Below are 16696 nucleotides of genomic sequence, written 5' to 3'. Positions count from 1 at the left end.
TTTCTGAAATTTATTTAATTCGAAAATAAATAGGAAAAACGATGTGTACCAGTGGTTGTCTAGCCATAGAGGCTGACATGTGGGGCCAGCCAAAGTTAAAAGTCTAGTCAACCGGTCAAAAGGGGTCAAGGTAGACCGGTCAAACTGTCAGGGAGGGGGCCACCTGCAATTCACTAATGTGTTAATTGGAATGATTTAAACTAGTTTTAATTTGTGATGGGGCCCCACTGTCATATACCTATTAACTTTTTTTTTTGAGACAAATATACCTATTAACTAACTGGGTTAGGTAGTCTACAAGGGGGTTAGTGTTAAGGGGATTACCCCCTGATTAAAACTGGATTGGGCCGGCCTCATATCCAGAGCTAGCCGGACCCCTGGCTGAGTTGCACGCATGGGCACATGGCCACGGCGGCCATGGCCAGCAGGCAGGGCAGCGCAGCAGTGGCCGTAACAAGCGGCGGCGCTAGCCAGCGGTGGCGCTAGGCGACAGTAGGTGGAGCAGCAGGAAGCACGCAGTAGCATCACGCAGCAGCAGCAGTACAACGCAGCAGCGGCAAGGAGCAGCAGCGCGGCACACACGTAGGCGTACGCGTACAGGAGAGCTCGGGTGTGATCGGGGACGGCAAATAGCGACCGTATCAAGGCGGAGGAAGGGGGATCCGGAGGAGTTGCTCACCGCGAGCGCGACCACGAGGTCGGGGAGGCAGGGGACGGCTCGGAGCAGCGGCAATGGTGACGTGAGATGCGACGGCCGACGGAAGAAGACGATGCAAGCGTTGAGGAGGGGCGTCCAGGCTTGAGTTGGTCCCCTGAACTGATGAAGCCGGCCGCGGCGGACCTCCTGGGCGTGCTCCCGCATGCCGGAAACATCGACGACCGCGACAACGACGACGAGGCAGCGGTGACCGCGACTGGTTCAAGCTCGATTTCCGAGAAGAAGAGGAAGGGGGCGAAGGGGGAACGAAGGGGGAAAGAAGGAGCTCGATCTAGGGTTTTCGGGCGGCGCTCTTATAGGCGGCCAGGGGGCGTCGATGGTCGCCACGCACGTCGTGGCCGTGGCCATGGCCATGGATGTGTGCCACGACCCCCCTTGTCTCCTGTACAGAGGAAGGGGTGAGGTGGAGGTGGGCTGGGCCTACCCTTTCGCTAGATGGGCCATAGAGCCAGTAGATTAGGTCCCCTTCTTCACGTCTCTCTTTTCCCTTTTCTTTACATTTCTACCACAATTTTCTATTTAGCTGCTAGCAAATGGATTTAGTTAAGCCTGAAATTTGGCACAAAATTCAAGCACAATATTTTGAAGTGGCATATAAAGTTTTGAGTCATTTGGAAACTTATAATTATTTGTTTATTTTGAAATGGTTACGTTTGTTGTAGTTGGACCACTTTATATTTTACTAGAGATTAATCGGAGAGTCAAATGATATTGGATTCAACATGAAAAATGATCGGGGGGAATTATACTAAAATTTGCACATTTTAATTTTATAGTTTGAAGAAATACTAACTTGACTTGTTATTTGAATTTTGAATTTGACTCCGATTTTTTTATCAACTGGCAAATTGGCTTAATAAAATATGTTGACATGGCACAATAGGGTGAGGTTATTGTAGCCAAATTATCGGGGTGTTACAACTACTGCCCATGCAGCAGGAACCAAACCAACTCTGCCGCAAGGCAGGGATAGTCCAGATTTGGAAAGGTATGGACATATAAATATATATTCATGGCAACTTCCGCTGAGTTGGAATCTGTGCAAAAATCCGACACGATAGTACCGCATGCCAGGAGCGGTACTACCGCGTAGGGCGCGGATGTAAAAAATTACATCCGCCCCTACTTCCGCTCGTGTTGCTGTGCCAGGCTAGGGCTCATGTTACTACCGCACCCATGGGGCGATACTACCACGTAGGGCGCAGATGTAAAAAAAATTACATCCGCCCTACAATCGCTCGAGCGGCTAAGCCTGGCCAGAGGCCACGGTACTACCGCTCCCAAGAAGCGGTACTACCGCACCTACGGCCGGTACTGCCGCAAGGCCCCGCGGTACTACCGCTCTAAAGAGCAGTACTACCGCGTGCCTTAGAATAGCAACACTAGAAGTCCTTCATTTCGCAGAGACACAGAAAAACGGAGAATGCTCCAAAGAGCCAAAGGAAAGATGGTGCAAAAGGAGTAGACGTGTATGTGATGATTCCACCCAAACCTTTTCAAAGCGAACCCCTCTTAATAGTACAGCTTTCCTACGACTCAAATCCACCGAAAAGAAACATAGAGAAACACCGTCTTCAACAGTCTTCGAGGGCATCAAATCGTCTTGTGCCTAGTTATGATATGTCTGAAAATACTCAATGCACACGATTAGTCCGCAAAGCATTGTCATCAATCACCAAAACAACTAAGGGATAAATATGCCCTTACACCACTTCATATTTTTATGTCTAAGTTTGACTATTAATTTTACCAACAAAATATGAGTCATATGCCACAAAAGTATGTCACTGGATGCACATTTTAGAGAACTTTTCGATGATATATTTTTTACGACATATAGCTCATATTTTGTTGATCAAAATTAAAATTCAAAGTTTGACACAAAAAATAAAGTGGCATTGTATACATAAATATGTGAACATAAAAATAATAATATGTGAACAAGTTTCTTTATTTTCATAAACATTTCTGTAAATTTCATGACCATTTTTTGATGTTTACAAAAATTAATATATGTCATGAACATTTTTTAAAAACTGCACATACAAATTTTTAAATAGTTATGGAATTTTAACGTATGCCATGAACATTTTTAAAAATTGAACAAACAAGGTTTTATACTTTACTGAACATTTTTAAACATATGAACATTTTTGGAAATGTTGCAAACATTTCTAATGGTTAAAAACACTATTTTACATGCCATGCACATTTTTCATAAATTGCAGGAACAATGTTTTACATCTCATTGAAGATGCTATAAAATGTCATGATTTGTTTACATCTTGTGAACATTTTTAATGGTACCAACATGAATTAAAATGTCATGAACAATTTTTAGAAACGTGTGAACATATTATAAGTGCAATGACCTTTTTTCCCTTATTAAAATGCGTGAGCACTTTTTTTTTGAAAATACAAAACCCCTTTATTAAGTGTGTGAGCACTTCTTTTGAGGTGCGTGAACATTTTGTAGGACTATATATAAAACCGTTTGCGTTCTCGCTAGTTGGGCCTGGGCTACAAACGAAGCGAGGCGAGGCGAGGCGAGGCGAGGCAGACGCGCCCCTTCCACGGGAGCGCGGCGTCTCCTGCTCCTCGTCCCGCGGAAGGCGGCGTCTCCTCCGGCGACGACCGCCTTCCCCTCCTCCAGCGACGACCGCCTTCCCCTCCTCCGGTGAAGCGCGGTGTCTTCTCCTCCCGTGACGGCTCCCTGAATCCACCGCGCCGCGCGTTTCTCGGCTCGCGTGTGAGTCCGCGCTCTCTCCTCCCTCCTCCCTTTGCTAGGGTTTTAAGGCTTTAAGCGGCGAGGACGACGGGGGTAATCAGTTCGTTTTCGTCCTGCAATTAGGTGGAGCGCAGGAGCGATTCCGGCGGCAGGGGAAGGGTGGCCGCGGCTGCTGTCTGGGGTCGATTCTCACCGTACGCTTCGGTCTTCCTTTGCTGTCGCGTGGACTTCGGGTGTGCCGGTGGTGGCCACTGCCGTGGGATCGAGGTACTGCCCCCTGATACGAGCTCTGTTTCCCCCTTGCTTCATCTGCCCAGCGAATTGGTGCTTGAGATTCTCAGATTTGGGCCCGGGTTTGTGGGTGGTGCCATGCCGTTCAACTTATTTCTGCAGATTGAGTCGTTTGGGGGTTACATTCCTGTTTGTATGCTTATTAATTTGTCTTCCTCAGTCGCAGATTGTACCAGATTGTCTTCTTATCATACAATTGAAATTAATTGCAAAAGTTCCCTTGATCTGCTAGCATTTGAGTTCCATTCATTGTTTCTGGTGAACCATACGCCAAGTCATTGTCTGGCTTGTGGTATTAGTTTGTCAGCTGCTCCTTATGTAGGATTAGGTTTTGAAATCTCTCATCTAAGAAGGTACTGATTATCTATTATCATACAGTTCCAGTACAAAGGTTTCCCTAATCACCTACGATTTGAGTTGGACACATTCTCTTCTTAGGTTTTGAACTAGTTTTGTTTGAGAGTTAGAAATTCAATCTAAATTTATTTCCGGAATAGGTATCAAACTGACAAGTAAATTTTTGCAGTGGCTTGACACTTGCTGTTTTAAGATTTAGCACCCATTTGTCTTCTAGAATTAGATATCAAATTGATTAGTTGTATGCTCATATTCATTATACTCGTCCATTGTTTTGATTCCAAATGGTGTGGCAAGCCCCAAAGTTCCTACAAAACTGATATATTCACCTAGCTGTGATACTGATATGCATGATCACTTTTTTTGATTTGGCTTAAATGTTTACCCATGTTTTTTATTCTTTACAAACTGTCAAATATGCTGCCTCTTTTTGGCCTCCTTTTGTTAGAACCATGTTGCTGTTGATGCGCTCACTTTGCTTCATAACATTGCTACATGTGTAGTCTAGGGATAAGGTTGCTGCTAGTACAGATATGCTTTGTTTTGTCTCAAACATAGTAACTTTTGTTTCCTTTGCTTACAATCCTTTCAGGAATATAATTTTCTGTAAGTATGATGGTTTTACTCTTCAGTAACCTACTTCTTTCTGCTCTTGCATGGTATTTTAATTATCCAGTCACCCAGCTCCTTGTAGCCGTGGACTTTGGGTGTGCCGGTGATGACTACTGCCGTGGGCTAGAGGTGTTGTCCCTGATACGAATTCGGTATGCCCCCTGCTTCATCCGCTCTGCTAATTGGTGCTTGAGGTCCCTAAATTTGGTCCCGGGTTTGTGGGTGCTGCCTCGCGGTTCAACTTGTTTGTGCAGCTTGGGTCCTGGTTCCCTGTTTGGGGGTTCGTTTCTTGTTTGTTTGCTTATTAATTCATCTTCCATAGGGTTTGCTTAACTAAAACTGTACTTCATGTAGGCTTTAGAATCTCTATTTCAGAATGTAGCAAATTGTCTATCATTTAATTAGAATTAATTGCAAAAGTTCCCTTGTTCTGCTAACATTTGAGTTTCATACATTGTTTTTGGTGAACTATACGTTAAGTCGTTGTCTGGCTTGTGGTATTTGTTTGTTGGACAGTTAATCAGCTACTTCTTATGTATCATTAGGTTTTCAAATCTCTCATTTAAGAAGGTACTGATTGTCTATTGTCATATAGTTATCATACAAAGGTTTTCTTAATCACCTACGATTTGAGTTCCACACATTCTCTTCTTAGGTTTTGAACTAGCTTTGTTTGAGAGTTAGAAATTCAATCTAGAAATTATTTCTGAAATAGATATCAAGCTGACAAGTAACTTTTTGCAATGGCTTGGCACTTGTTGTTTTAAGATTTAACACCCATTCCTCTTCTAGAAATAGATATCAAATTGATTAGTTGTACGCTCATATTCATTATACTCGTCCATCGTTTTGATTCGAAATGGTGTAGCAAGCCCCAAAATTCCTACAAAACTGATATATTCACCTAGCAGTGATACCGATATGCATGATCACTGTTGTTTGATTTGGCTTAAATGTTTACCCATGTTCTTTTTATTTTTTACAAACTGAGAGATATGTTGCCTCTTTTGGCCTCCTTTTGTTAGAATCATGTCGCTGTTGGGGCGCTCAGTTTGCTTCTTAAAATTGCTACATGTGTAGTCTAGGGATAAGGTTGCAGCTAGTACAGATTTGCTTTCTTTTGTCTTGAACATAGTACTTTTGTTTTCTTTGCTTAGAATCCTTTCAGGAATCTAGTTTTCTGTAAGGATGATGGTTTTGCTCTTCAGTAACCTACTTTTTTCTGCTCTTGCATGGTATTTTAATTATCTAGTCACCCAGCTCTGCACCCTGCTGTTAAACTCTGAAGTGTGGTGGGTTTGGGAAATTTCTGGATAACTCTATTCCTCTCTAGTCTGTACAATACATATACTGGTTTACATGGGCCACGTGGGCCAGACTTACTCACACATATACGGCCCAACAAACTCTAATACTATTTCATACACTGTTTTTGCTGAACTGGCTGTGATTGGAGTAATTTGCTTATTTGACAAGTTGTCATACTCCCTCGGATATGTGTATTATTCGGCATTATGCATTTGCGCTTACTAATTGATTAGTCTGACATAATTAAATATTTTCTTCCAGTTATCAAGCAATTAGGGATCAAATATGGCTTCATGCCAAGAAAGAAAGCGGGCTGAGAGAGAGGCCAGGAAGAAAGTTGCACAGGCTTTCAAGGAAGGAGCTATTTGGAGGTTGAAGTTGCATATTCTTACTTGGTTAATGTGGATTTTGCTATGCGCTGAGTGGATATCAACAAACCGGGTACATGATGGTCTGCGCATGGCAATTCTAGGAGCGCCATGGACAATCGGTATTCTGTATTGCTCTACGGATTGGGTCCGAGATGTTTGCTGGGTTCTTATGCTGTACATTTGGCCTCAATGGATGCTGAACCTAGTATGTATCCTCATCTTCCTAAATTTATTTCAGCGAATGGTGATATATAGCCTATATAGAAATACTATAGAACCCCGCACTTGATGATCATGGACTAGTTTATACTCCCTCCTTATATTAGTTTACAGAGGGAGTACTATCTAGGAGAGCAAGAACTAATTTAGCAATCCTTATGTATCAAAGTTGCAGAATTCCTTTTTTTGTGTGTGTTTGGCCACTCACAGTTCTGTTTATAGTCATTAACATCACTGTTTTGTTTGTGTGTGTTGCTCTATCTACTGCTTACAGTAATACTCCAATTTCTAGTACGAGTAGTATTAAACTATTAATTCTGTTGCTTGAGTTAATAGATAGCAGAAACCAATCCTATCATGCTTAAACTAATATGCTCCACAATTATTGGTTCGAAGCACATGTCTTTTCATAAGTTGTATGCTGCAAAATAACTTGATTTTTGTGTGTGTATGATCTAAAGATACCCGGAGAGAGATCAGTGAGACAGTATCTGAATAAGTATGGAGTTGTTGATACGAGCCCAATTGAGGGTGGTGGTTCAGCGGTCATCTGCACCAAGTATGGTAGAAATCTGTGGTCAGGGTTTATTAAGGTGATAACTGATGCTCATAACCGGCACCAAAGTTGGGGCAGGCAATTCACTATGGAGGATCTAAGGATGAGTGGACACCGCTGCCGCATTAAGCGTGAACCCATGTGCGATGGAAGTTTTGCCAATCTGCTATTAGATCTGTCCATGTTGGCTAGGCTATTGCTGGTAGATGAATTCAGAGATTCCCAAGGATATCCAATTAGTTATATCCAGGAACTGTACAACTTGATGGTCTCCCCTACAGTTGGTTCATGTCCTTCAAAGGCAAAGAAGGAAAAGTTCCTTAAATTCCTGCACAACCATCCAGCAGTCAAGTCACCAAGAGCAGTCACGATCCTCATAAGTGCAGTCTTCCAAGCCTATAAATCAATGGGTCAAATAGAGAAACAGAAAGTTGATGACCTTGTGGCTAAGACCAAGCTTACTACTAAGGATTGGAGGGTAGACGCTGCGTTGAACTCGTTACTTAACAAGGTGTTGCTATTCAAGTACAACGACCCCAATAACACTCTGACCAGTTATGCTCCCAATTCGTGTGACCTTTTTAGGTTCTTATGGAACTTCCAGCAGCATGGCGGGGATGTAAGTTTTCTCATAATTCGAGTACTCCACACGCTTGTATTTTAGTTGTCGTCTGAAATAACGATATATGTTGTGCTTGACAGGCCAATCAGGGTGATAAAAAACAAAACATCTCTAACCTTGAGGAACTGGAGTATATTGCTTCATACAGATTTCCAACTTTCATATCTACGCTTATTGAAGATCTTGTTATGGTGTTGGATATGCAGGGGATGTAAGTCTAAAGTTTGATTTTGTTTGCTCTATTCAAAATTGATGTTCCATCATAACTGATTTGTTATGCAGGTTACAATATGCTTGGGAGAACTACACGTGTTCAGCTTAGAGACTCACAGTAACGAAAGGTAATTCTATCTACTTTAGAGAACATGGAAAAAGTCGTGCTTTCAACATGTCCCAGGTTTGGTGGTCCTGACACTTGTTTTTTTTGGTTGAAATTGCAGAGAGAACACTAAGTGAGAAGCGATTGTCAAGGACATGAGACCTGGGCATGTGGTTGAAATTGCAGAGAACAAGTGAGAAGCGATTGGCATGCAGGCCTGGACATATTCTGAGTTGACGAAGAATTAGTTGTTAGCACTCAATTGCAGAGCGATCAGATTAGCTTTTCTTGTCCTGATGCAGGGTATATCGTCTGTTTAGATGTATGTGCTTATTTTTGGTCACTGACCATTGCTTCGGTTAGCACTCGATCTGTTTCAGACTAATAGAATTAGATGTTAGCACGCTATCTTAGTTTTGGTCACTGACCATTGCTTCGGTTAGCACTCAATCTGTTTCAGACATCTAGAATTAGCTTTTAGCATGCTGTATGACTAGGCTCTCTTGAATGAGGACACTGCCCCTCTTTTAGCACTGCGCTGCTTTGTTACTGGTCAATGGAAGTACTTGTTTTTGGTCACTGACCGTTGGTTCTACTTTGTATGAACTCCTATCTTTTTCATGACGCTGGCTGTTGCTTGTTATTGGTCAATCTGATTCAGACCTCTAGAATCTGATTCCCTTTAGTACTCTGTATGCACTTATATGGTTTTGTTACTTTGTATGACAACTTCCTGTGAAGATATAGTGCCACAAGGAGCCTGGCAGCTAACTCTACCTTTTAGTCTCCCACTTACTGTTATCTCATGGACATTACCCAAGGTAAAATAAAGCGGTCAAAATGGGGTCATCCCTTGCCTTCAATAAGAAGAGGACATTACTTAAAGCGCGAGATTGAACTGGTGCTATTGTCTGTGTGTAATAAGGTGCATACTGAAGAAGTACGGTGGCCTCACTAGCTTCCACTGTTTCTATACAACAAAATAGAGCTGCTAATTACTCCCTCTGTCCCGAAATAGTTGTCGCTGAAGGTTTCTAGTTCAACTTTCGCGTAGTACAGAAATATCCCCACTTTCCAATTTTGCCCTCGCCGGCCTTCGCACTCGCTTGCTCACTCGCTTGCCCAACCGCACTCACTCGCTCGTGCTCTCTCGCACGCTTCTCGCCGCTCGTCGGCCTTCCCTTCTCACCTGCCTCCCCTCTCCCCGCCGCTCGCCGGCCTCACGCTCCCCTCTCCCCACCCCATCGCTGACCTCACCCTCCCTCTCCCTCTCCCTCTTCCTTTCCACCACCCCGCCTCCACTCACACCCCGGAGGTAAAAAAATCAATCTTTTGAGCCGGCGACGAGCTTCTACTCTGGAATATGCAATAGAGGCGTGGATGTGGAGCGCCAGCGCTGGATCTGGGCGAGGGAGGCATGGATGTGGAGCGGCACCCGAGCGGTGGATCGGGAGCAGCGCCAGAGCAGTGGAGCGGCGGATCTGGAGCAGAGTCTTCGTCCTCACGGTGCACACGTCGTCGTCTTCGTCAGATGTCCCCACCTCGCTGACGCATTCGATCCGCGCATGCTGTGTTCTCTCGGTATTGCCTGCTGCATCCTCCTCAGTTAGTCGATTGCTGACCTTCCGCTGGTTACTTGCTCAATACAATGCGCTCATCTCTTTGCTGTTTGGTAGTAAAACAATCGTCAGTAGTACTTGCTCAGAATGAATCGTTGCTGTTGGGTGGTAAATCTACCCGTACGTTGGGTAATAGCCTTATCGGTAGCTGCAACTGTAACACTGGTTGCTCTCTGCTGCTTCATCGTTTACTGTTGTCGGCTTAGAAAAAGGCACACAAAAGGTGGGTAAATTAGCCGGTTAATTACTAAAATGCTCAACATAAATATAAAGAGTCGTAATTACAGAGATCGATATTGATAGTGCCAGTTCACAATTTTCAGGTAAAGTGAAGTTACAGGAAAAAAGTACTCACCAGTTTCAAGGAGATGAACTTGTTTGGGAAGTGGAAGCAGAGTTGTCTGAATTTTCAGTATGTGAGTTTCATCAGATATTAGAGGCTACAAGTAACTTTTCTGAGGAAAACAAAATTGGCGAAGGTGGATTTGGCCCGGTTTATAAGGTAAAATAGAACACCATGCATTATATACTCCACATTTTCTAGGCAAGGCAACACAAAATGATTAACTGAAATTGACAAGATTAACTGAAATTAAGTTTCAGTATACCTGCGCTGGTAGTTTTAGTTTCAGTTAAACTTGGTAATACAGCTCCCAAGCAGGGCCGTGTTAGGGGAGCTGTTCGATTTGTAGTGTGTAGACTGTAGAGAGTCTTACTTAATGTTTGTTCAAGTACTAAAAGAACACGAGGCCTTGCATTGCGATCGATGGCTAGAGTTCTTCTATGCATGGCTGATTCTTCAACTACAAGAAATTTGTTTTAATAAGTTTGTTATTTGCCTTGCAAAAATCATGCCAGGGCTGCCCTACAAGTTTTGCTGAAATTACTTATTTTCTTTCTGGCTAAATTAAGGAGAACATATGGGCGACAGAACTGTAAATTACTCATAAATGGGCAAAGAGGAGGAAGAGTCATCTTTATTATCTTCTCTCATTCTCTAGTCTTTTCCATGCCCTCTCGTTCAACTTGCTCCAACAGAGACTTGATGTCCTCTAGCTTTGCATAATTAATGAGATGCCCAACTACTTTGAGGACCCACTTTATTTTCTTCTGTGGCTTACAACAACTCCGACAATGATATATCATCAATAGAAAAATCTTGAACGAGTTATTGAACTTGATTTTTTTGGTTTTGGTTTTGGAGTAGTTCAGACAACAAATTAAGGAAGAAAAGTTCCTTTTATAATTTTGAAATTTTCAGAGATTGTGTACCAGCCAATAGTGATAAAGTACAAAAGTTTCATCTAGAGTTTTTAGACATAATAACAAGTAAAATTGCAATTCTGCTGCTCATCATGATCGAATGGTGCATTACTGTTATCTTGGATATTTTTTGCTTATATCCTGCTTTATGTGTTGGTGGCACAGGATGATCGACGGGTGCATGTCATAGAGAGAGACCTGACAGAGCCTGATAGAATTGTGGGTGAATTGTTACAACCTGGAGGTTACTTGAAATTGATAGAATTGGGTCTGCAGGGTAAGCTTTGCTCTCTCCTGCTCAAAATGGGTTTCCTAACAGAACCATAGGCAATGTATACTGACTACTCAGTATGGGTTTCATTCTACCCAGACCGCGTTGATGAAATTGATGCACAACGTGTCCTTGGTTATGCATTATTCATGTCTTTGAGTAGATTTTTTGGACATAATAACAAGTAAAAATGCAATTCTGCTGCTCATCATGATCGAATGGTGCATTCAGGCTATCTTGGATATTCCTTGCTCTCTAAACTCTCTTATCTTCTCCTATCTAAATGGAGTAAACTGGAGTATGGATTAGCTTAAAATGAAGTGCAGTACTGTTTTGGTTTCATTGAAAAAAATCTGAACAAAAGAGAAACATCACCTGCTGAAGCTTCTGTAATTTTGTAAATTCTGAATCACATTTTTAGTTTTGCAAATTCTGTAATTTTGCACATGAAGCTTCTGTAATTTTGCCCATGAAGCTTCAGATTTTAGCACATGAAGCTTCTGCTACTGTTAATCTTGTCATGAATCTTCTGTTGATTTGGTACATTAGCTTAAAATGAATCTTTTCCTTTAAGTGAAACTAAATAAAAAAAATTCTGTTAATTTAACAGTTGCAGTAGTATAGCACTTGCAGTAGTGTAGGACAGTAGTAGTTTAGTGTAGGACATCAGTAGTTTAGTGTAAGTTTTAGTTCATTAACTGAATTTTTTCAGTTACTTAACTGAAACTTTTTCAGCTACAGTAGGACTTCTCTTCTCTCTTCTTCTCTCTTATCTTTCTCTTCTTGCATCTGTAGTTTAGTGTACTTCCCTTGTGCCCTCCATACTCCTCTCCTCTCCCACTCCTTTCCTCTCCTGCTACTTTGCTTGTTCTCTTCTTCTCTAAATTATCTCATGCATTACAGGTTTCCCAATTGCAAAGCTGCTGCCTTGTGACCATGAGGTCATGGGTTCAAGTCCTGGAAACAGCCTCTTACAGAAATGTAGGGAAAGGCTGCGTACTATAGACCCAAAGTGGTCGGACCCTTCCCTGGACCCTGCGCAAGCGGGAGCTACATGCACCAGGTTGCCCTTTATTACAGGTTTCCCAATTGATCATTACACTCCAGTAATTTCTTCTGATGCCAATTGTGAGGGTGATGATCTTGTCTGATTGCCATAGTTATTGATCTTAACAAATTCTTCCTGATTGAATGTCTCCTGATCAATTTTACAGACTATTGTACCTAAAAGCATCAACAAATTCTCCCAATTCTGCATTTGGCGAAAACTGATAAGAATTGGGAGCAGCGAGGAGTACCTGGCGAGGACCGGGCGGGGGAGCAGCAAGGATCAGGCTGGTCAGTGCGGTTGAGAGGACCAGGTTGGTGCAGCGAGGACTAGATTGGGAGGAGCGGTGGGGCGGCTAGGCTGGGGCAGCGGCGATCAAATTGGGAGCGGTGGCCACCAGACTGGGCGGAGGAGGAGGAGGAGGAGGAGCAGGCGGCGGAGGAGGAGGAGGTAGAGGGCGGAGGAGGAGGTGGCCGGACTAGCAGCTGGAGGAGGTGGAGGGCGCAGGTGGCCTGGCGGAGGAAGACTACGAGGAGGAGCCTGGCGGAGGAAGACGATGACTCGTTTTCAAATCAGGGGTATTTTTGTACATTTGCTCGTTTCCACCTGGTCTGAAAAATCCCCCAACGACAACTATTTCGGAACAGAGGGAGTATTAGGTACTATATATCTCACTCATATTAACAATCTTACCATCTTCTCTTCACAAAACGCCACTATTTGTCAATCAGATCGACACCTAACTCCAAGTCAGGCTGAGAAATTAAAAAAAAAGGTAAGGCTGAGAAAAATACATTTTTTCCCGCAAATACGCAAAGCCTCCGTATCTTTCCATTGATAGAAGAATAGGGAATTAGTACAAAGTGATGGCACAACACATGCATGATCGCAAGATGGAGTGAACACGGTGCCCAGAGCAGAGAGACAAGAGAGAGAAGGGTTGCTCGGCCCGAACAAACACACAACACAGCTAAACTCCCTAACATGAGAAGCAATCTGACCCAATGTCGGCGGTAAAACCGGCAGACCTCAGGGTAGGGGGTCCCGAGCTGTGGATCTTGAATCGGTGGTAACATGGGATGAAGGAGACAATATTTACCCAGGTTCGGGCCCTCTCGAAGAGGTTCCTGCTTTGATTGTGTTGATGATGATGTATCGAGTACAGGCTTGATCTACCTCGAGATCGTAAGTAGAGATCTAACCCTAATGCTAGGTGTATGTAGCTGTGATCGAGTCCCCCCTATAGGCTAAACCCTTTTGATGCGGAGCATCCTACGACCATCCCCATGGACCTGTCTACGTCTGCCCAAGCACCAAGTGGTCCGATGACAAGAGCTCGTGCCCGCGCTATCGAAACCTATGTGAACTCGCTCCTCTTTGAACTTACACATTCCGCGTGTGAGACATGGCTACTACCTCAACCAGAGACCTTATGCATGCTCAGGTACTTGGATGAGGGACGTGAAGATGCTATACGTCAAACGGATAAGACGGCAACGACACCAAGTACAAGAACCAAGTGGAAGAGCTGCCAGAAAGCTACAGCCAGCGGACGACCGGTAGTTACCGGACGTCCGACAGCTGGAGGTCCAGCCAGCCAGAAGGCCCAGTGAGGAACACTACAGCGGACGGACGACCGACCCATACCGGGCGTTCGACACCCTCCCGCGCCAGGACGTCTGACCCACTCCAGAAATCTAGCATCCCTGTTCCAGAACCAAAACGCCAGCAGACCGAGGCTTTCCGGACGACCGACGCAGCGGACGTCCGACTGCGTCCGGAAATCCGATGACGCCTCAGCCGAGCCGAAACGTCAGAAGTCTGGTCCTTACCGGACATCCGGTCTCTCGTGAGCCATCGGATGACCGGTAACTACCGGACGTCCGGCGCCTATCTGAGCACAGTTTCAAGTCCAAGGCCCATGTACCCCCTCACTTCGCCCTCATTTGCACTAAGACTATATATAGGACCCCTCCTCCTCCTAGCTAGGGTTAGCAAAGTGATAGCTCATTCATATTAGAGCCTTTGCTCCTTGTATCCACCTCCTCTTGCGAGAGAGGGACTACTCCCATGGACAGCAAGCCCTCCATGTGAGAAGATCCTACGGGATTCAAGACCCCGAAAGGGAAGATTCATATCCGGATATCAAGACATCTCTGCTCACTGATTGGGAAGAATTACCTATGTATCTCAGTGTGTTGACTTGGGATCTTTGTCACCTTTATATGTTATGTGGATTTAGCGTATGTGTAATTGGATCTTGTTTATTTAGTGTTTTTCCTCTCGTTTCCCCTAGTGATCAACATTTATACATGATCAATATTTTTCACATACTTGTTCAACATTTTTATATACTTGTCACTTTTATACATGATCAACATTTTTCACATACTTGTTCAACATTTTTATATAGATGATAACCATTTTCTCAAATACTTGTTCAACATTTTTCAATACTTGTTCAACATTTTTATATACATGATCAATATTTTTTTCAAATACTTGTTTAACATTTTTCAAATTCTTGTTCTACCTTTTATTCAAATACTTGTTTTTGAAAAAGTGTTTTTTGTAATATATATATTTAGAATATTTTAAAGTATAAACAAAAGTAAAAAAAGGAAAGCAAAAAATAAAAACAAAAAACATGAAAAAGCAAAACAGAAAATAGGCTGGTGTTTCTCGCGTGCGTGGGCCGGCTTAGATGCTTGCGCCCTTCAGCAAGTCAGACGCCTCGACTCGCTGAACGCGAGACAGAGCGGTGCCCCTGGCGGGCGTAGTTTTTTACCGCCACTATTACTTGAGTTAGCAGTAGCGGGCACTAATTGCGGGCCGCCACTGATATTTTTGGACAGATTTTCTCTGGGACCAAAAAATATTAGTGACGGGTACATTTGGCTGCTCGCCACTGATAAGTCAAATACTAGTGGTGGGCGCAGTTTTGAACCTGTCACTGGTAACATTTGTTTCATGACAAATCTGGATACCTGTTTTTTTTGTTGAGGAAACACAGTGGGGAAGACCCCCACTGTAACTCATTTTCTATTAGTTGGTGGGACAATTACAGGTGGCTATACACATGTATGCCTGAATGTATACAATGGGATAAATTAAAAAGTGTCTAGCCAAGCTTGCATTCCCTCTTTTAGACTAGGTTTTGTCTTCTTGATGATGGTGCTGATGTGCTCCTTGAAGCATGATATGCAATATGCAGTGTCTTTGGTTTTGTTGTAAAAAATGATGGCATTTCTGTGTTTCCAGATGCTCCAACATCCTGCCATTATGCATTCCTTGAATCCTACCATGTTGATTCTATTTTTGGCTTCCATCATCATGTCATTGATATTCAGGTCAGTGTTCCATTCCAATCCCAAATTCATCCAAATTTTTTGACTGAAATCACAGTTGAAGAAAATATGTTGAAGATATTCATTGGGCTCCTCCTCACAGAGAACACATTTGCTCTTCAATGTAGAAGTTTTTCCTCACCAGCAAATCTCTGATGTTTAGTCTGTCCAGCAGCAATAACCAAAAAAAAGAACTTTTGTTTTGGCAGACAGTTGGATTTCTAAATCCATTGGAAAGATTTAGGAGCCTCAGATGGGTCACCAATGAGATGTTGATATATTCTTTTATTGGAGTAGTGCTTACACTGCCACTTGAAATGCCAAGTATCTCTATTGCTGCTATTGTTTCCTTCAGTTAACATGTTGTGCAACTCTTGACTCTATTGCACAGCAATTGAGGACATTGAAAGATGAAACATACTGTAAAAATCACTCTCAATAATATTGATTGCTGAGGCAATAGTGATGCTGTCATTTTTGGCATATGAGTGAAGCTGAGGGAATTTGTTTTCCAAAGTGTATGCTTGCCATACATCTTTCCATAATAGGACAGTATTGCCAGCTGGTGGTTTACTGTAAGTGCATCTACTGCCATCCCTAGTTGGTTTTGGAGTATTGACGACAAACCTAGTTGAGGGACTAATCTGTTTGTAAGAATTGCAGGATAACACAGGTAGAAGTCCCTCATTGATTCGGTTTTACTACCAGAGATAGCCCCTAAAACTGTATGAAGACATTGAAGTCAAAGATGGTATATGAAGATATTCACATTAAAGACTATGACAAGAGAAGACACTATATGAAGCCTATGGAGCTCGAAGACTTAGATCTTTCGTAGTTCTTTTTCTTTTGTGTTGAGTCATAGGAACCACCGTACTGTTAAGTGGGGTCCAAGAGAACCAGTCAGAATGACTGAAGTGATGCCTAAACCAAAAACCTATGTCTTTGAGTGAAGACTATGAGAGCGAATCTTGTCCAGAGTCAGACAAGTCAGGTTTGCTTGTAGCCCAAGTAAAGTTGCCGTGTGAGTTTGAAATCTGACCGTTG

At 43.1% G+C, this 16696-nt stretch overlaps 2 protein-coding genes across 9 annotated transcripts; both read left to right on the top strand.

Moving 5' to 3' along the window:
* The first annotated feature begins 3235 nt into the window (after positions 1-3235).
* LOC123060970 (uncharacterized) lies at positions 3236-8680 on the top strand. Of its 2 annotated transcripts, XM_044483837.1 has the most exons (8): positions 3236-3467; positions 3570-3713; positions 4771-4858; positions 6276-6590; positions 7066-7779; positions 7863-7993; positions 8065-8123; positions 8223-8680. In XM_044483837.1, exons 4-7 carry the CDS (start codon positions 6300-6302, stop codon positions 8102-8104), a joined length of 1176 nt encoding a protein of 391 aa, XP_044339772.1. In that variant the 5' UTR covers positions 3236-3467; positions 3570-3713; positions 4771-4858; positions 6276-6299; the 3' UTR covers positions 8105-8123; positions 8223-8680. The 2 variants fall into 2 exon arrangements, with proteins under 2 accessions (XP_044339772.1, XP_044339773.1); XM_044483838.1 differs by lacking the exon at positions 4771-4858.
* A 484-nt stretch (positions 8681-9164) lies between these two features.
* Positions 9165-12989, top strand: LOC123060971 (uncharacterized). Of its 7 annotated transcripts, none has more exons than XM_044483842.1 (5): positions 9174-9682; positions 10044-10222; positions 11149-11260; positions 12158-12382; positions 12469-12989. In XM_044483842.1, exons 1-5 carry the CDS (start codon positions 9523-9525, stop codon positions 12480-12482), a joined length of 690 nt encoding a protein of 229 aa, XP_044339777.1. In that variant the 5' UTR covers positions 9174-9522; the 3' UTR covers positions 12483-12989. The 7 variants fall into 7 exon arrangements, with proteins under 7 accessions (XP_044339781.1, XP_044339777.1, XP_044339775.1 ...); XM_044483840.1 differs by having other exon boundaries at positions 12158-12388; XM_044483843.1 differs by adding an exon at positions 9778-9943 and having other exon boundaries at positions 12158-12989.
* Positions 12990-16696: the final 3707 nt, after the last annotated feature.

The sequence above is a fragment of the Triticum aestivum genome, chromosome 3A (genome assembly GCF_018294505.1).
Source record: "Triticum aestivum cultivar Chinese Spring chromosome 3A, IWGSC CS RefSeq v2.1, whole genome shotgun sequence".
Lineage (NCBI taxonomy): Eukaryota > Viridiplantae > Streptophyta > Magnoliopsida > Poales > Poaceae > Triticum > Triticum aestivum.
This window is presented reverse-complemented; position numbering and strand designations above follow the sequence as displayed.

What these genes read in the sequence shown, in the direction of transcription:
- LOC123060971 (XM_044483839.1), top strand. Translation starts at nt 9,523, where the DNA reads ATGTGGAGCGGCACCCGAGCGGTGGATCGGGAGCAGCGCCAGAGCAGT. An exon ending in GCGCATGCTGTGTTCTCTCG is followed by an intron (nt 9,683 to 10,043) that starts GTATTGCCTGCT and finishes CACAATTTTCAG; the next exon opens with GTAAAGTGAAGTTACAGGAA. An exon ending in GATAGAATTGGGTCTGCAGG is followed by an intron (nt 11,261 to 12,157) that starts GTAAGCTTTGCT and finishes CATGCATTACAG; the next exon opens with GTTTCCCAATTGCAAAGCTG.
- LOC123060970 (XM_044483838.1), top strand. Translation starts at nt 6,300, where the DNA reads ATGGCTTCATGCCAAGAAAGAAAGCGGGCTGAGAGAGAGGCCAGGAAG. An exon ending in CTCAATGGATGCTGAACCTA is followed by an intron (nt 6,591 to 7,065) that starts GTATGTATCCTC and finishes TATGATCTAAAG; the next exon opens with ATACCCGGAGAGAGATCAGT. An exon ending in GTGTTGGATATGCAGGGGAT is followed by an intron (nt 7,994 to 8,064) that starts GTAAGTCTAAAG and finishes TTTGTTATGCAG; the next exon opens with GTTACAATATGCTTGGGAGA.